General features: G+C 53.1%; 1 protein-coding gene across 1 annotated transcript in view; it reads left to right on the top strand.

Annotated features, from left to right (window-relative positions):
- Window positions 1-19,206, top strand: part of IFT172 (intraflagellar transport 172) — a gene marked incomplete in the record, with an annotated part of 949,422 nt that overhangs the window by 824,523 nt on the left and 105,693 nt on the right. The window contains 4 exon segments of the mRNA XM_053710932.1: window positions 6,421-6,516; window positions 7,687-7,746; window positions 7,832-7,930; window positions 16,763-16,916. Coding sequence (XP_053566907.1) covers window positions 6,421-6,516; window positions 7,687-7,746; window positions 7,832-7,930; window positions 16,763-16,916 — 409 coding nt within the window.

Here is a 19,206-nt window from a genome sequence, read left to right on the forward strand (position 1 = left end):
TTCCTCTTCTTATCCCCTCGCTGCTGTGTTCCTCCGCTCTTCTTATCCACTCGATGCTCTGTTCCTCCTCTCCTCTTATCCCCTCGCTGTTCTGTTCCTCCTCTTATCCCCTTGCTGCTCTGTTCCTCCTCTCCTCTTATCCCCTTGCTGCTCTGTTCCTCCTCTCCTCTTATCCCCTCGCTGCTCTGTTCCTCCTCTCCTCTTATCCCCTCGCTGCTCTGTTCCTCCTCTCCTCTTATCCCCTCGCTGTTCTGTTCGTCCTCTTGTCCCCTCGCTGCTCTGTTTGTCGTCTCCTCTTATTCCCTCGCTGCTCTGTTTGTCGTCTCCTCTTATTCCCTCGCTGCTCTGTTCATCCTCTTATCCTTTCGCTGCTCGGTTTCTCCTCTCATTCCCTCGCTGCTCTTTTCGTCCTCTTATTCCCTCGCTGCTCTTTTCGTCCTCTTATTCCCTCGCTGCTCTGTTCGTCCTCTTATCCCCTCGCTGCTCTGTTCCTTATCCCCTCGCTGCTCTGTTCCTCTTCTTATCCCCTCGCTGCTATGTTCCTCCTCTCCTCTTATCCCCTCGCTGCTCTGTTCCTCTTCTTATCCCCTCGCTGCTCTGTTCCTCCTCTCCTCTTATCCCCTAGCTGTTCTGTTCCTCCTCTTATCCCCTCGCTGCTCTGTTCCTCCTCTTATCCCCTTGCTGCTCTGTTCCTCCTCTCCTCTTATCCCCTCGCTGCTCTGTTTCGTCCTCTTATCCCCTCGCTGTTCTGTTCATCCTCTTATCCCCTCGCTGCTCTGTTCCTCCTCTCCTCTTATCCCCTCGCTGTTCTGTTCGTCCTCTTGTCCCCTCGCTGCTCTGTTTGTCCTCTTATCCCCTTGCTTTTCTGTTTCGTCCTCTTATCCCCTCGCTGCTCTGTTCCTCCTCTCCTCTTATACCATCGCTGTTCTGTTTCGTCCTCTTATCCCCTCGCTGTTCTGTTCATCCTCTTATCCCCTCGCTGCTCTGTTCCTCCTCTCCTCTTATCCCCTCGCTGTTCTGTTCGTCCTCTTATCCCCTTGCTGCTCTGTTCCTCCTCTTATTCCCTCGCTGCTCTGTTCCTCCTCTTATCCTCTTGCTGCTCTGTTCTTCCTCTCCTCTTATCCCCTCGCTGCTCTGTTCGTCCTCTTATTCCCTCGCTGCTCTGTTCGTCCTCTTATTCCCTCGCTGCTCTGTTCCTCCTCTTATTCCCTCGCTGCTCTGTTCCTCCTCTTATTCCCTCGCTGCTCTGTTCGTCCTCTTATTCCCTCGCTGTTCTGTTCCTCCTCTTATCCCCTCGCTGCTCTGTTCGTCCTCTTATTCCCTCCCTGCTCTGTTCCTCCTCTTATTCCCTCGCTGCTCTGTTCCTCCTCTTATTCCCTCGCTGCTCTGTTCCTCCTCTTATTCCCTCGCTGCTCTGTTCGTCCTCTTATTCCCTCGCTGCTCTGTTCGTCCTCTTATTCCCTCGCTGTTCTGTTCCTCCTCTTATCCCCTCGCTGCTCTGTTCCTCCTCTTATCCCCTCACTGCGCTGTTCCTCCTCTCCTCTTATCCCCTCGCTGCTCTGTTCCTCCTCTTATCCCCTCGCTGCTCTGTTCCTCCTCTTATTCCCTCGCTGCTCTGTTCATCCTTTTATTCAGTTGCTGCTCTGTTCCTCCTCTTATTCCCTCGCTGCTCTGTTCCTTATCCCCTCGCTGCTCTGTTCCTCTTCTTATCCCCTCGCTGCTATGTTCCTCCTCTCCTCTTATCCCCTCGCTGCTCTGTTCCTCTTCTTATCCCCTCGCTGCTCTGTTCCTCCTCTCCTCTTATCCCCTAGCTGTTCTGTTCCTCCTCTTATCCCCTCGCTGCTCTGTTCCTCCTCTTATCCCCTTGCTGCTCTGTTCCTCCTCTCCTCTTATCCCCTCGCTGCTCTGTTTCGTCCTCTTATCCCCTCGCTGTTCTGTTCGTCCTCTTATCCCCTCGCTGCTCTGTTCCTCCTCTCCTCTTATCCCCTCGCTGTTCTGTTCGTCCTCTTGTCCCCTCGCTGCTCTGTTTGTCCTCTTATCCCCTTGCTTTTCTGTTTCGTCCTCTTATCCCCTCGCTGCTCTGTTCCTCCTCTCCTCTTATACCATCGCTGTTCTGTTTCGTCCTCTTATCCCCTCGCTGTTCTGTTCATCCTCTTATCCCCTCGCTGCTCTGTTCCTCCTCTCCTCTTATCCCCTCGCTGTTCTGTTCGTCCTCTTATCCCCTTGCTGCTCTGTTCCTCCTCTTATTCCCTCGCTGCTCTGTTCCTCCTCTTATTCCCTCGCTGCTCTGTGCCTCCTCTTATTCCCTCGCTGCTCTGTGCCTCCTCTTATTCCCTCGCTGCTCTGTTCGTCCTCTTATTCCCTCGCTGTTCTGTTCCTCCTCTGATCCCCTTGCTGCTCTGTTCGTCCTCTTATTCCCTCGCTGTTCTATTCCTCCTCTTATCCCCTCGCTGCTCTGTTCCTCCTCTCCTCTTATCCCCTCGCTGTTCTATTCGTCCTCTTGTCCCCTCGCTGCTCTGTTTGTCCTCTTATCCCCTTGCTGTTCTGTTTCGTCCTCTTATCCCCTCGCTGCTCTGTTCCTCCTCTCCTCGTATCCCCTCGCTGTTCTGTTCGTCCTCTTGTCCACTCGCTGCTCTGTTTGTCCTCTTATCCCCTTGCTGTTCTGCTTCGTCCTCTTATCCCCTTGCTGCTCTGTTCCTCCTCTCCTCTTATACCATCGCTGTTCTGTTTCGTCCTCTTATCCCCTCGCTGTTCTGTTCGTCCTCTTATCCCCTCGCTGCTCTGTTCGTCCTCTTATTCCCTCGCTGCTCTGTTCGTCCTCTTATTCCCTCGCTGCTCTGTTCGTCCTGTTATTCCCTCGCTGTTCTGTTCCTCCTCTTATCCCCTCGCTGCTCTGTTCCTCCTCTTATCCCCTCACTGCGCTGTTCCTCCTCTCCTCTTATCCCCTCGCTGCTCTGTTCCTCCTCTTATCCTCTTGCTGCTCTGTTCCTTCTCTTATCCCCTCGCTGCTCTGTTCCTCCTCTCCTCTTATACCATCGCTGTTCTGTTTCGTCCTCTTATCCCCTCGCTGTTCTGTTCATCCTCTTATTCCCTCGCTGCTCTGTTCCTCCTCTTATTCCCTCACTGCTCTGTTCGTCCTCTTATTCCCTCGCTGCTCTGTTCGTCCTCTTATTCCCTCGCTGTTCTGTTCCTCCTCTTATCCCCCCGCTGCTCTGTTCGTCCTCTTATTCCCTCGCTGCTCTGTTCGTCCTCTTATTCCCTCGCTGCTCTGTTCCTCCTCTTATTCCCTCGCTGCTCTGTTCATCCTCTTATTCCCTCGCTGCTCTGTTCGTCCTCTTATTCCCTCGCTGCTCTGTTCCTCCTCTTCTTCCCTCGCTGCTCTGTTCCTCCTCTTATTCCCTCGCTGCTCTGTTCGTCCTCTTATTCCCTCGCTGCTCTGTTCCTCCTCTTATTCCCTCGCTGCTCTGTTCGTCCTCTTATTCCCTCGCTGCTCTGTTCGTCCTCTTATTCCCTCGCTGTTCTGTTCCTCCTCTTATCCCCTCGCTGCTCTGTTCCTCCTCGTATCCCCTCACTGCGCTGTTCCTCCTCTCCTCTTATCCCCTCGCTGCTCTGTTCCTCCTCTTATCCCCTCGCTGCTCTGTTCCTCCTCTTATTCCCTCGCTGCTCTGTTCATCCTTTTATTCAGTCGCTGCTCTGTTCCTCCTCTTATTCCCTCGCTGCTCTGTGCCTCCTCTTATTCCCTCGCTGCTCTGTGCCTCCTCTTATTCCCTCGCTGCTCTGTTCCTCCTCTTATTCCCTCGCTGCTCTGTGCCTCCTCTTATTCCCTCGCTGCTCTGTGCCTCCTCTTATTCCCTCGCTGCTCTGTGCCTCCTCTTATTCCCTCGCTGCTCTGTGCCTCCTCTTATTCCCTCGCTGCTCTGTGCCTCCTCTTATTCCCTCGCTGCTCTGTGCCTCCTCTTATTCCCTCGCTGCTCTGTGCCTCCTCTTATTCCCTCGCTGCTCTGTGCCTCCTCTTATTCCCTCGCTGCTCTGTTCGTCCTCTTATTTCCTCGCTGTTCTGTTCCTCCTCTGATCCCCTTGCTGCTCTGTTCGTCCTCTTATTCCCTCGCTGTTCTATTCCTCCTCTTATCCCCTCGCTGCTCTGTTCCTCCTCTCCTCTTATCCCCTCGCTTTTCTATTCGTCCTCTTGTCCCCTCGCTGCTCTGTTTGTCCTCTTATCCCCTTGCTGTTCTGTTTCGTCCTCTTATCCCCTCGCTGCTCTGTTCCTCCTCTCCTCTTATCCCCTCGCTGTTCTGTTCGTCCTCTTGTCCACTCGCTGCTCTGTTTGTCCTCTTATCCCCTTGCTGTTCTGCTTCGTCCTCTTATCCCCTCGCTGCTCTGTTCCTCCTCTCCTCTTATACCATCGCTGTTCTGTTTCGTCCTCTTATCCCCTCGCTGTTCTGTTCATCCTCTTATCCCCTCGCTGCTCTGTTCGTCCTCTTATTCCCTCGCTGCTCTGTTCGTCCTCTTATTCCCTCGCTGCTCTGTTCGTCCTGTTATTCCCTTGCTGTTCTGTTCCTCCTCTTATCCCCTCGCTGTTCTGTTCCTCCTCTTATCCCCTCGCTGCTCTGTTCCTCCTCTTATCCCCTCACTGCGCTGTTCCTCCTCTCCTCTTATCCCCTCGCTGCTCTGTTCCTCCTCTTATCCTCTTGCTGCTCTGTTCCTCCTCTTATCCCCTCACTGCGCTGTTCCTCCTCTTATCCCCTCGCTGCTCTGTTCCTCCTCTTATCCTCTTGCTGCTCTGTTCCTTCTCTTATCCCCTCGCTGCTCTGTTCCTCCTCTTATCCTCTTGCTGCTCTGTTCCTTCTCTTATCCCCTCGCTGCTCTGTTCCTCCTCTCCTCTTATACCATCGCTGTTCTGTTTCGTCCTCTTATCCCCTCGCTGTTCTGTTCATCCTCTTATTCCCTCGCTGCTCTGTTCCTCCTCTTATTCCCTCGCTGCTCTGTTCGTCCTCTTATTCCCTTGCTGCTCTGTTCGTCCTCTTATTCCCTCGCTGTTCTGTTCCTCCTCTTATTCCCTCGCTGCTCTGTTCCTCCTCTTATTCCCTCGCTGCTCTGTGCCTCCTCTTATTCCCTCGCTGCTCTGTGCCTCCTCTTATTCCCTCGCTGCTCTGTGCCTCCTCTTATTCCCTCGCTGCTCTGTGCCTCCTCTTATTCCCTCGCTGCTCTGTGCCTCCTCTTATTCCCTCGCTGCTCTGTGCCTCCTCTTATTCCCTCGCTGCTCTGTGCCTCCTCTTATTCCCTCGCTGCTCTGTGCCTCCTCTTATTCCCTCGCTGCTCTGTTCGTCCTCTTATTTCCTCGCTGTTCTGTTCCTCCTCTGATCCCCTTGCTGCTCTGTTCGTCCTCTTATTCCCTCGCTGTTCTATTCCTCCTCTTATCCCCTCGCTGCTCTGTTCCTCCTCTCCTCTTATCCCCTCGCTTTTCTATTCGTCCTCTTGTCCCCTCGCTGCTCTGTTTGTCCTCTTATCCCCTTGCTGTTCTGTTTCGTCCTCTTATCCCCTCGCTGCTCTGTTCCTCCTCTCCTCTTATCCCCTCGCTGTTCTGTTCGTCCTCTTGTCCACTCGCTGCTCTGTTTGTCCTCTTATCCCCTTGCTGTTCTGCTTCGTCCTCTTATCCCCTCGCTGCTCTGTTCCTCCTCTCCTCTTATACCATCGCTGTTCTGTTTCGTCCTCTTATCCCCTCGCTGTTCTGTTCATCCTCTTATCCCCTCGCTGCTCTGTTCGTCCTCTTATTCCCTCGCTGCTCTGTTCGTCCTCTTATTCCCTCGCTGCTCTGTTCGTCCTGTTATTCCCTTGCTGTTCTGTTCCTCCTCTTATCCCCTCGCTGTTCTGTTCCTCCTCTTATCCCCTCGCTGCTCTGTTCCTCCTCTTATCCCCTCACTGCGCTGTTCCTCCTCTCCTCTTATCCCCTCGCTGCTCTGTTCCTCCTCTTATCCTCTTGCTGCTCTGTTCCTCCTCTTATCCCCTCACTGCGCTGTTCCTCCTCTTATCCCCTCGCTGCTCTGTTCCTCCTCTTATCCTCTTGCTGCTCTGTTCCTTCTCTTATCCCCTCGCTGCTCTGTTCCTCCTCTCCTCTTATACCATCGCTGTTCTGTTTCGTCCTCTTATCCCCTCGCTGTTCTGTTCATCCTCTTATTCCCTCGCTGCTCTGTTCCTCCTCTTATTCCCTCGCTGTTCTGTTCCTCCTCTTATCCCCTCGCTGTTCTGTTTCGTCCTCTTATTCCCTTGCTGCTCTGTTCGTCCTCTTATTCCCTCGCTGTTCTGTTCCTCCTCTTATCCCCTCGCTGCTCTGTTCCTCCTCTTGTCCCCTCGCTGCTCTGTTCTTCCTCTCCTTATATCCCTTTGCTTATTCCCCTATCTCACTGTAGTGTATCTTTGCAGGAGGTTCTGGCAGCCAAGCTGAGCATATCGCTGCTGCGCCACACTGACCTGCTTCCTGCGGATAAGGCTTTTTATGAAGCTGGAATGGCAGCCAAGGTAAAACTATGCTGTTATGAACCCTCATGTGGATAAATGAAACTGTGCCCTTACCAAATGCATTGACCACCCCCTTAACAAATAACACAGCTGCCCCCTTTCTCTGCCTCTTATGTTACTGCACGAGGGTAGCTGTCTTTGTCCATTTTTATTTTTGTCCCCTTTGACTCTATCTCTATGTGTCCCTGGGGGCTCCATCTATCCCTGTGTGTCCCGAGAGGATTTGGTATGTCTCTGTGTGTCCCCAGTGAGCACTGCCTCTGTGTGTTTATAGAGGGCTCTGTGTGTCTGTCTGTCTCACAGAAGGTTTGGTTTGTCTCTGTGTTCCCAGAGGGCTTTGTTTGTCCCTGTGTGTTCCCAGAGGGCTTTGTTTGTCCCTGTGTGTTCCCAGAGGGCTTTGTTTGTCCCTGTGTGTTCCCAGAGGGCTTTGTTTGTCCCTGTGTGTTCCCAGAGGGCTTTGTTTGTCCCTGTGTGTTCCCAGAGGGCTTTGTTTGTCCCTGTGTGTTCCCAGAGGGCTTTGTTTGTCCCTGTGTGTTCCCAGAGGGCTTTGTTTGTCCCTGTGTGTCCCCAGAGGGCACTGTTTGTCCCTATATGTCACCAGAGGGCTTTGTTTGTCCCTGTGTGTCCCCAGAGGGCACTGTTTGTCCCTATATGTCACCAGAGGGATTTGTTTGTCCCCGTGTGTCCCCAGAGGGCACTGTTTGTCCCTATATGTCACCAGAGGGCTTTGTTTGTCCCTGTGTGTCACCAGAGGGCACTGTTTGTCCCTATATGTCACCAGAGGGCTTTGTTTGTCCCTGTGTGTCACCAGAGGGCACTGTTTGTCCCTATATGTCACCAGAGGGCTTTGTTTGTCCCTGTGTGTCACCAGAGGGCACTGTTTGTCCCTGTGTGTCATTAGAGGGCTTTGTTTGTCCCTATATGTCACCAGAGGGCACTGTTTGTCCCTGTGTGTCACCAGAGGGCACTGTTTGTCCCTGTGTGTCACCAGAGGGCACTCTGTCTGTCCCTGTGTGTCATTAAAGGGCTTTGTTTGTCCCTGTATGTCACCGGAGGGCACTGTCTGTCTCTGTGTGTGCCACGGGGCTGTGTCTGTCTCTGCGTCCCTAAGGGCTCTGTGTGTGTCATGTTTATTCAGATATGACCCACCCTCACATTTTGTTTTTGCAGACAATGGGCTGGGACAATGCTGCCTTCATCTTCCTCAACAGATTTGTGGATCTTGTGGACGTGAGTTCATAGAACGTACGAGTTTGATAAAACCTGTATAACCTGAGTGCAAATGGCTCTAACTCAGTCATGTTATGCTCCATAGGCAATTGAGGAGGGTAACCTGGGTGCACTTGATCACACTGACTTCCAGGACACAGACATTCCCTTTGAAGTTCCTCTGCCAGCCAGACAACATCTGCCGGTAAATTGAGCCACTTTCTTGTTATTATTGACCTTTCTCCTTTCTTTCCCCAGTTGCTTGTGACCTATCTGTCCCTGGTTAGTAACCAACTTCGCCTTCCTCTCCCTGACTAATTGCCAGCTCCCACCTTCCTCTCCCAGATTAGCCACCAGCTCCTGCTTTCCTCTCCCAGATTAGCCACCAGCTCCTGCCTTCCTCTCCCAGATTAGCCACCAGCTCCTGCTTTCCTCTCCCAGATTAGTCGCCAGCTCCTGCCTTCCTCTCCCAGATTAGTCGCCAGCTCCCGCCTTCCTCTCCCAGATTAGCCACCAGCTCCTGCTTTCCTCTCCCAGATTAGTCGCCAGCTCCTGCCTTCCTCTCCCAGATTAGTCGTTAGCTCCTGCCTTCCTCTCCCAGATTAGTCGTCAGCTCCTGCCTTCCTCTCCCAGATTAGCCACCAGCTCCTGCTTTCCTCTCCCAGATTAGTCGTCAGCTCCTGCCTTCCTCTCCCAGATTAGTCGCCAGCTCCCACCTTCCTCTCCCAGATTAGCCACCAGCTCCTGCCTTCCTCTCCCAGATTAGTCGCCAGCTCCCGCCTTCCTATCCCAGATTAGCCACCAGCTCCTGCTTTCCTCTCCCAGATTAGTCGTCAGATCCTGCCTTCCTCTCCCAGATTAGTCGCCAGCTCCCACCTTTCTCTCCCAGATTAGTCGTCAGCTCCTGCCTTCCTCTCCCAGATTAGTCGTTAGCTCCTGCCTTCCTCTCCCAGATTAGTCGTTAGCTCCTGCCTTCCTCTCCCAGATTAGTCGTTAGCTCCTGTCTTCCTCTCCCAGATTAGTCGTTAGCTCCTGCCTTCCTCTCCCAGATTAGTCACCAGCTCCCGCCTTCCTATCCCAGATTAGCCACCAGCTCCCGCCTTCCTCTCCCAGATTAGTCGCCAGCTCCCACCTTTCTCTCCCAGATTAGTCATCAGATCCTGCCTTCCTCTCCCAGATTAGTCGTTAGCTCCTGCCTTCCTCTCCCAGATTAGTCGTTAGCTCCTGCCTTCCTCTCCCAGATTAGTCGTTAGCTCCTGCCTTCCTCTCCCAGATTAGTCGTTAGCTCCTGTCTTCCTCTCCCAGATTAGTCGTTAGCTCCTGCCTTCCTCTCCCAGATTAGTCGTTAGCTCCTGCCTTCCTCTCCCAGATTAGTCACCAGCTCCTGCCTTAATCTCCCAGATTAGTCACCAGCTCCTGCCTTAATCTCCCAAATTAGTCACCAGCTCCTGCCTTCCTCTCCCAGATTAGTCGTTAGCTCCTGCCTTCCTCTCCCAGATTAGTCGTCAGCTCCTGCCTTCCTCTCCCAGATTAGTCGTCAGCTCCTGCCTTCCTCTCCCAGATTAGTCGCCAGCTCCTGCCTTCCTCTCCCAGATTAGTCGTCAGCTCCTGCCTTCCTCTCCCAGATTAGTCGTCAGCTCCTGCCTTCCTCTCCCAGATTAGTCGTCAGCTCCTGCCTTCCTCTCCCAGATTAGTCGTCAGCTCCTGCCTTCCTCTCCCAGATTAGTCGTTAGCTCCTGCCTTCCTCTCCCAGATTAGTCGTCAGATCCTGCCTTCCTCTCCCAGATTAGTCGTTAGCTCCTGCCTTCCTCTCCCAGATTAGCCACCAGCTCCTGCCTTCCTCTCCCAGATTAGTCGCCAGCTCCCGCCTTCCTCTCCCAGATTAGCCACCAGCTCCTGCTTTCCTCTCCCAGATTAGTCGTCAGATCCTGCCTTCCTCTCCCAGATTAGCCACCAGCTCCTGCCTTCCTCTCCCAGATTAGTCGCCAGCTCCCACCTTTCTCTCCCAGATTAGTCATCAGATCCTGCCTTCCTCTCCCAGATTAGTCGTTAGCTCCTGCCTTCCTCTCCCAGATTAGTCGTTAGCTCCTGCCTTCCTCTCCCAGATTAGTCGTCAGCTCCTGCCTTCCTCTCCCAGATTAGTCGTTAGCTCCTGCCTTCCTCTCCCAGATTAGTCGTTAGCTCCTGCCTTCCTCTCCCAGATTAGTCGCCAGCTCCCGCCTTCCTCTCCCAGATTAGCCACCAGCTCCTGCTTTCCTCTCCCAGATTAGTCGCCAGCTCCCACCTTCCTCTCCCAGATTAGCCACCAGCTCCTGCCTTCCTCTCCCAGATTAGTCGCCAGCTCCCGCCTTCCTCTCCCAGATTAGCCACCAGCTCCTGCTTTCCTCTCCCAGATTAGTCGTCAGATCCTGCCTTCCTCTCCCAGATTAGTCGCCAGCTCCCACCTTTCTCTCCCAGATTAGTCATCAGATCCTGCCTTCCTCTCCCAGATTAGTCGTTAGCTCCTGTCTTCCTCTCCCAGATTAGTCGTTAGCTCCTGCCTTCCTCTCCCAGATTAGTCGTTAGCTCCTGCCTTCCTCTCCCAGATTAGTCGTTAGCTCCTGCCTTCCTCTCCCAGATTAGTCGTTAGCTCCTGTCTTCCTCTCCCAGATTAGTCGTTAGCTCCTGCCTTCCTCTCCCAGATTAGTCGTCAGCTCCTGTCTTCCTCTCCCAGATTAGTCGTTAGCTCCTGCCTTCCTCTCCCAGATTAGTCGTTAGCTCCTGTCTTCCTCTCCCAGATTAGTCGTTAGCTCCTGCCTTAATCTCCCAAATTAGTCACCAGCTCCTGCCTTCCTCTCCCAGATTAGTCATCAGATCCTGCCTTCCTCTCCCAGATTAGTCGTTAGCTCCTGCCTTCCTCTCCCAGATTAGTCGTTAGCTCCTGCCTTAATCTCCCAAATTAGTCACCAGCTCCTGCCTTCCTCTCCCAGATTAGTCATCAGATCCTGCCTTCCTCTCCCAGATTAGTCGTTAGCTCCTGCCTTCCTCTCCCAGATTAGTCGTTAGCTCCTGCCTTCCTCTCCCAGATTAGTCACCAGCTCCTGCCTTAATCTCCCAGATTAGTCACCAGCTCCTGCCTTAATCTCCCAAATTAGTCACCAGCTCCTGCCTTCCTCTCCCAGATTAGTCGTTAGCTCCTGCCTTCCTCTCCCAGATTAGTCGTCAGCTCCTGTCTTCCTCTCCCAGATTAGTCGCCAGCTCCTGCCTTCCTCTCCCAGATTAGTCGTCAGCTCCTGCCTTCCTCTCCCAGATTAGTCGTCAGCTCCTGCCTTCCTCTCCCAGATTAGTCGTCAGCTCCTGCCTTCCTCTCCCAGATTAGTCGTCAGCTCCTGCCTTCCTCTCCCAGATTAGTCGTCAGCTCCTGCCTTCCTCTCCCAGATTAGTCGTCAGCTCCTGCCTTCCTCTCCCAGATTAGTAGTCAGCTCCTGCCTTCCTCTCCCAGATTAGTCGTCAGCTCCTGCCTTCCTCTCCCAGATTAGTCGCCAGCTCCTGCCTTCCTCTCCCAGATTAGTCGCCAGCTCCTGCCTTCCTCTCCCAGATTAGTCGCCAGATCCCGCCTTTCTCTCCCAGATTAGTCGCCAGTTACGGCCTTCCTCTCCGATCTTCAACCTCCTCTCCAAGATTAGTTGCCAGCGCCTGCTTTCCTTTCTCTCGTAACCTGCCAGCTCCTGCCTTCCTTTGCCGGGTTGCCGGCCAGCTCCTGCCTTCCATTTACTAGTTAGTCACAAACCCTCATCTTCTGTTCCTCTAATTACCCGCCATCTCTTGCATTCCTCTCAGATTAGTTCCATTTCCTGTGTTACCCGCCAGCTTCTACCGTTCTCTCCCCAGTTACTCATCAGCTCCCACTTTCATTTCCCGCGTTACCCGCCAGCTTCTACCTTCCTCTCCCCAGTTAATCATCAGCTCCCACTTTCCTTTCCCGTGTTACCCGCCAGCTTCTACCTTTCTCTCCCCAGTTACTCATCAGCTCCCACTTTCCTTTCCCGTGTTACCCGCCAGCTTCTACCTTCCTCGCCCCAGTTACTCATCAGCTCCCACTTTCCTTTCCCGTGTTACCCGCCAGCTTCTACCTTCCTCGCCCCAGTTACTCATCAGCTACCCCTTTCCTTTTGCGTGTTACCCTCCAGCTTCTACCTTCCTCTCCCCAGTCGCTCATCAGCTCCCACATTCCTTTCCCTTGTTACCCGCCAGCTTTTACCTTTCTCTACCCAGTTAATCACCAGCTCCCACTTTCCTGTGTTACCCGCCAGCTTCTACCTTCCTCTCCCCAGTCACTCATCAGCTCCCACTTTCCTTTCCCTTGTTACCCGCCAGCTTTTACCTTTCTCTACCCAGTTAATCACCAGCTCCCACTTTCCTGTGTTACCCGCCAGCTTCTACCTTCCTCTCCCCAGTTACTCATCAGCTCCCCCTTTCCTTTTGCGTGTTGCCCGCCAGCTTCTACCTTCCTCTCCCCAGTTACTCATCAGCTCCCACTTTCCTTTCCCGTGTTACCCGCCAGCTTCTACCTTCCTCTCCCCAGTTACTCATCAGCTCCCACTTTCCTTTCCCGTGTTACCCGCCAGCTTTTACCTTTCTCTCCCCAGTTAATCACCAGCTCCCACTTTCCTGTGTTACCCGCCATCTTCTACCTTCCTCTCCCCAGTTACTCATCAGCTCCCCCTTTCCTTTCCCTTGTTACCCGCCAGCTTCTACCTTCCTCTCCCCAGTTACTCATCAGCTCCCCCTTTTCTTTCCCGTGTTACCCCCAGCTTCTACCTTCCTCTCCTTAGTTACTCATCAGCTCCCCCTTTTCTTTCCTGTGTTACCCGCCAGCTTCTACCTTCCTCGCCCCAGTCACTCATCAGCTCCCACTTTCCTTTCCCTTGTTACCCGCCAGCTTTTACCTTTCTCTCCCCAGTTAATCACCAGCTCCCACTTTCCTGTGTTACCCGCCATCTTCTACCTTCCTCTCCCCAGTTACTCATCGGCTCCCACTTTCCTGTGTTACCCGCCAGCTTCTACCTTCCTCTCCCCAGTTACTCATCAGCTCCCCCTTTCCTTTCCTGTGTTACCCGCCAGCTTCTACCTTCCTCTCCCCAGTTACTCATCAGCTCCCACTTTCCTATGTTACCCGCCAGCTTCTACCTTCCTCTCCCCAGTTACTCATCAGCTCCCCCTTTCCTCTCCCCAGTTACTCATCAGCTCCCACTTTCCTTCCCTTGTTACCCGCCAGCTTCTACGTTTCTCTCCCCAGTTAATCACCAGCTCCCACTTTCCTTTTCTGTGTTACCCGCCAGCTTCTACCTTCCTCTCCCCAGTTACTCATCAGCTCCCCCTTTCCTTTCCTGTGTTACCCGGCAGCTTCTACCTTCCTCTCCCCAGTTACTCATCAGCTCCCCCTTTCCTCTCCTGAGTTACTCATCAGCTCCCCCTTTCCTCTCCTGAGTTACTCATCAGCTCCCCCTTTCCTCTCCTGAGTTACTCATCAGCTCCCCCTTTCCTTTCCTGTATTACCCGCCAGCTTCTACCTTCCTCTCCCCAGTTACTCATCAGCTCCCCCTTTCCTCTCCTGAGTTACTCATCAGCTCCCCCTTTCCTTTCCTGTGTTACCCGCCAGCTTCTACCTTCCTCTCCCCAGTTACTCATCAGCTCCCCCTTTCCTTTCTTGTGTTACCCGCCAGCTTCTACCTTCCTCTCCCCAGTTACTCATCAGCTCCCCCTTTCCTTTCCTGTATTACCCGCCAGCTTCTACCTTCCTCTCCCCAGTTAATCACCAGCTCCCACTTTCCTGTGTTACCCGCCAGCTTCTACCTTCCTCTCCCCAGTTACTCATCAGCTCCCCCTTTCCTATGTTACCCGCCAGCTTCTACCTTCCTCTCCCCAGTTACTCATCAGCTCCCCCTTTCCTTTCCCTTGTTACCCGCCAGCTTCTACCTTCCTCTCCCCAGTTACTCATTAGCTCCCACATTCCTTTCCTGTGTTACCCGCCAGCTTCTACCTTCCTCTCCCCAGTTACTCATCAGCTCCCCCTTTCCTTTCCTGTGTTACCCGCCAGCTTCTACGTTTCTCTCCCCAGTTACTCATCAGCTCCCACTTTCCTTTCCTGTGTTACCCCCCAGCTTCTACCTTCCTTTCCCCAGTTACTCATCAGCTCCCCCTTTCCTTTCCTGTGTTACCCCCCAGCTTCTACCTTCCTCTCCCCAGTTACTCATCAGCTCCCCCTTTCCTTTCCTGTGTTACCCGCCAGCTTCTACCTTCCTCTCCCCAGTTACTCATCAGCTCCCCCTTTCCTTTCCTGTATTACCCGCCAGCTTCTACCTTCCTCTCCCCAGTTACTCATCAGCTCCCCCTTTCCTTTCCTGTGTTACCCGCCAGCTTCTACCTTCCTCTCCCCAGTTACTCATCAGCTCCCCCTTTCCTTTCCTGTATTACCCGCCAGCTTCTACCTTCCTCTCCCCAGTTACTCATCAGCTCCCCCTTTCCTTTCCTGTGTTACCCCCCAGCTTCTACCTTCCTTTCCCCAGTTACTCATCAGCTCCCCCTTTCCTTTCCTGTTTTACCCCCCAGCTTCTACCTTCCTCTCCCCAGTTACTCATCAGCTCCCCCTTTCCTTTCCTGTGTTACCCCCCAGCTTCTACCTTCCTTTCCCCAGTTACTCATCAGCTCCCCCTTTCCTTTCTTGTGTTACCCGCCAGCTTCTACCTTCCTCTCCCCAGTTACTCATCAGCTCCCACTTTCCTTTCCTGTGTTACCCGCCAGCTTCTACCTTCCTCTCCCCAGTTACTCATCAGCTCCCACTTTCCTTTCCTGTATTACCCGCCAGCTTCTACCTTCCTCTCCCCAGTTACTCATCAGCTCCCCCTTTCCTTTCCTGTATTACCCGCCAGCTTCTACCTTCCTCTCCCCAGTTACTCATCAGCTCCCCCTTTCCTTTCCTGTGTTACCCGCCAGCTTCTACCTTCCTCTCCCCAGTTACTCATCAGCTCCCCCTTTCCTTTCCTGTATTACCCGCCAGCTTCTACCTTCCTCGCCCCAGTTACTCATCAGCTCCCACTTTCCTTTCCTGTGTTACCCGCCAGCTTCTACCTTCCTCTCCCCAGTTACTCATCAGCTCCCACTTTCCTTTCCTGTGTTACCCGCCAGCTTCTACCTTCCTCTCCCCAGTTACTCATCAGCTCCCACTTTCCTTTCCTGTATTACCCGCCAGCTTCTACGTTTCTCTCCCCAGTTACTCATCAGCTCCCACTTTCCTTTCCCTTGTTACCCGCCAGCTTCTACCTTCCTCTCCCCAGTTACTCATCAGCTCCCACTTTCCTTTCCTGTGTTACCCGCCAGCTTCTACCTTCCTCTCCCCAGTTACTCATCAGCTCCCCCTTTCCTTTCCTGTATTACCCGCCAGCTTCTACGTTTCTCTCCCCAGTTACTCATCAGCTCCCACTTTCCTTTCCTGTGTTACCCGCCAGCTTCTACCTTCCTCTCCCCAGTTACTCATCAGCTCCCCCTTTCCTTTCCTGTATTACCCGCCAGCTTCTACGTTTCTCTCCCCAGTTACTCATCAGCTCCCACTTTCCTTTCCCTTGTTACCCGCCAGCTTCTACCTTCCTCTCCCCAGTTACTCATCAGCTCCCACTTTCCTTTCCTGTGTTACCCGCCAGCTTCTACCTTCCTCTCCCCAGTTACTCATCAGCTCCCCCTTTCCTTTCCTGTATTACCCGCCAGCTTCTACCTTCCTCTCCCCAGTTACTCATCAGCTCCCACTTTCCTTTCCTGTGTTACCCGCCAGCTTCTACCTTCCTCTCCCCAGTTACTCATCAGCTCCCACTTTCCTTTCCTGTGTTACCCGCCAGCTTCTACCTTCCTCTCCCCAGTTACTCATCAGCTCCCCCTTTCCTTTCCTGTGTTACCCGCCAGCTTCTACCTTCCTCTCCCCAGTTACTCATCAGCTCCCCCTTTCCTTTCCTGTATTACCCGCCAGCTTCTACGTTTCTCTCCCCAGTTACTCATCAGCTCCCACTTTCCTTTCCTGTGTTACCCGCCAGCTTCTACCTTCCTCTCCCCAGTTACTCATCAGCTCCCCCTTTCCTTTCCTGTGTTACCCGCCAGCTTCTACCTTCCTCTCCCCAGTTACTCATCAGCTCCCCCTTTCCTTTCCTGTGTTACCCGCCAGCTTCTACGTTTCTCTCCCCAGTTACTCATCAGCTCCCACTTTCCTTTCCTGTGTTACCCGCCAGCTTCTACCTTCCTCTCCCCAGTTACTCATCAGCTCCCCCTTTCCTTTCCTGTGTTACCCGCCAGCTTCTACCTTCCTCTCCCCAGTTACTCATCAGCTCCCCCTTTCCTTTCCTGTATTACCCGCCAGCTTCTACGTTTCTCTCCCCAGTTACTCATCAGCTCCCACTTTCCTTTCCTGTGTTACCCGCCAGCTTCTACCTTCCTCTCCCCAGTTACTCATCAGCTCCCCCTTTTCTTTCCTGTGTTACCCCCCAGCTTCTACCTTCCTCTCCCCAGTTACTCATCAGCTCCCCCTTTCCTTTCCTGTGTTACCCGCCAGCTTCTACCTTCCTCTCCCCAGTTACTCATCAGCTCCCCCTTTCCTTTCCTGTATTACCCGCCAGCTTCTACGTTTCTCTCCCCAGTTACTCATCAGCTCCCACTTTCCTTTCCTGTGTTACCCGCCAGCTTCTACCTTCCTCTCCCCAGTTACTCATCAGCTCCCCCTTTCCTTTCCTGTGTTACCCGCCAGCTTCTACCTTCCTCTCCCCAGTTACTCATCAGCTCCCCCTTTCCTTTCCTGTATTACCCGCCAGCTTCTACGTTTCTCTCCCCAGTTACTCATCAGCTCCCACTTTCCTTTCCTGTGTTACCCGCCAGCTTCTGCCTTCCTCTCCCCAGTTACTCATCATCTCCTGCCTTGCTCTGCTTTGTTACTCGTGCTCTCTCTCAGTCTTACAAAACTTGCCTTGTTACTTCATATACAATTACATTACACGTGATTTCATTCTCTCTGTGGCAGCTGGAAGAGCGTGAGAAGGTACGCGAGTGGGTTCTTGCAGTGTCCATGGATCAGCATGTTGAGCAGGTCCTTCCTCAAGATGAGAGAGGGACTTATGAAGCGTCTCTATTGGCCAGCGGCAGTGGCATTCGCTCGTTGCCTTGTCTAATCACTGGTGAGGATAACCCTGTGTTACACCAGCTCATTAGCAACTAGTACTGGGCTTCTGCTATTAATGCTAATGGGTATACCATGAAAGTACCAGTCAGACGTGCCGGGGGTGACTGAGTCAATCACATTCTGCCATCTGCAGACAGTAATACTCAGGGAGGAACAGAGAGAGCTCCTGTGGCCCCTACAGACTATAGCAGACAGTAATACTCAGGGAGGAACAGATGGAGCTCCTGTGGCCCCTACAGACTATAGCAGACAGTAATACTCAGGGAGGAACAGAGGGAGCTCCTGTGGCCCCTACAGACTATAGCAGACAGTAATACTCAGGGAGGAACAGAGAGAGCTCCTGTGGCCCCTACAGACTATAGCAGACAGTAATACTCAGGGAGGAACAGATGGAGCTCCTGTGGCCCCTACAGACTATAGCAGACAGTAATACTCAGGGAGGAACAGAGAGAGCTCCTGTGGCCCCTACAGACTATAGCAGACAGTAATACTCAGGGAGGAACAGAGAGAGCTCCTGTGGCCCCTACAGACTATAGCAGACAGTAATACTCAGGGAGGAACAGATGGAGCTCCTGTGGCCCCTACAGACTATAGCAGACAGTAATACTCAGGGAGGAACAGAGAGAGCTCCTGTGGCCCCTACAGACTATAGCAGACAGTAATACTCAGGGAGGAACAGAAGGAGCTCATGTGGCCCCTACAGACTATAGCAGACAGTAATACTCAGGGAGGAACAGAGGGAGCTCATGTGGCCCCTACAGACTATAGCAGACAGTAATACTCAGGGAGGAACAGATGGAGCTCCTGTGGCCCCTACAGACTATAGCAGACAGTAATACTCAGGGAGGAACAGAGAGAGCTCCTGTGGCCCCTACAGACTATAGCAGACAGTAATACTCAGGGAGGAACAGAGGGAGCTCCTGTGGCCCCTACAGACTAAAGAAGACAGTAATACTCAGGGAGGAACAGATGGAGCTCCTGTGGCCCCTACAGACTATAGCAGACAGTAATACTCAGGGAGGAACAGAGAGAGCTCCTGTGGCCCCTACAGACTATAGCAGACAGTAATACTCAGGGAGGAACAGAGGGAGCTCATGTGGCCCCTACAGACTATAGCAGACAGTAATACTCAGGGAGGAACAGAGGGAGCTCATGTGGCCCCTACAGACTATAGCAGACAGTAATACTCAGGGAGGAACAGATGGAGCTCCTGTGGCCCCTACAGACTATAGCAGACAGTAATACTCAGGGAGGAACAGAGGGAGCTCCTGTGGCCCCTACAGACTATAGCAGACAGTAATACTCAGGGAGGAACAGAGGGAGCTCCTGTGGCCCCTACAGACTATAGCAGACAGTAATACTCAGGGAGGAACAGAGGTAGCTCCTGTGGCCCCTACAGACTATAGCAGACAGTAATACTCAGGGAGGAACAGAGGGAGCTCCTGTGGCCCCTACAGACTAAAGAAGACAGTAATACTCAGGGAGGAACAGATGGAGCTCCTGTGGCCCCTACAGACTATAGCAGACAGTAATACTCAGGGAGGAACAGAGAGAGCTCCTGTGGCCCCTACAGACTATAGCAGACAGTAATACTCAGGGAGGAACAGAGGGAGCTCATGTGGCCCCTACAGACTATAGCAGACAGTAATACTCAGGGAGGAACAGAGGGAGCTCATGTGGCCCCTACAGACTATAGCAGACAGTAATACTCAGGGAGGAACAGATGGAGCTCCTGTGGCCCCTACAGACTATAGCAGACAGTAATACTCAGGGAGGAACAGAGGGAGCTCCTGTGGCCCCTACAGACTATAGCAGACAGTAATACTCAGGGAGGAACAGAGGGAGCTCCTGTGGCCCCTACAGACTATAGCAGACAGTAATACTCAGGGAGGAACAGAGGTAGCTCCTGTGGCCCCTACAGACTATAGCAGACAGTAATACTCAGGGAGGAACAGAGGGAGCTCCTGTGACCCCTACAGACTATAGCAGACAATAATACTCAGGGAGGAACAGAGGGAGCTCCTGTGGCCCCTACAGACTATAGCAGACAGTAATACTCAGGGAGGAACAGAGGGAGCTCCTGTGGCCCCTACAGACTATAGCAGACAGTAATACTCAGGGAGGAACAGAGAGAGCGCCTGTGGCCCCTACAGACTAAAGAAGAGAGTAATACTCAGGGAGGAACAGAGGGAGCTCCTGTGGCCCCTACAGACTATAGCAGACAGTAATACTCAGGGAGGAACAGAGGTAGCTCCTGTGGCCCCTACAGACTATAGCAGACAGTA

Source organism: Bombina bombina, chromosome 4, assembly GCF_027579735.1.
Source record: "Bombina bombina isolate aBomBom1 chromosome 4, aBomBom1.pri, whole genome shotgun sequence".
Taxonomy (NCBI): domain Eukaryota; kingdom Metazoa; phylum Chordata; class Amphibia; order Anura; family Bombinatoridae; genus Bombina; species Bombina bombina.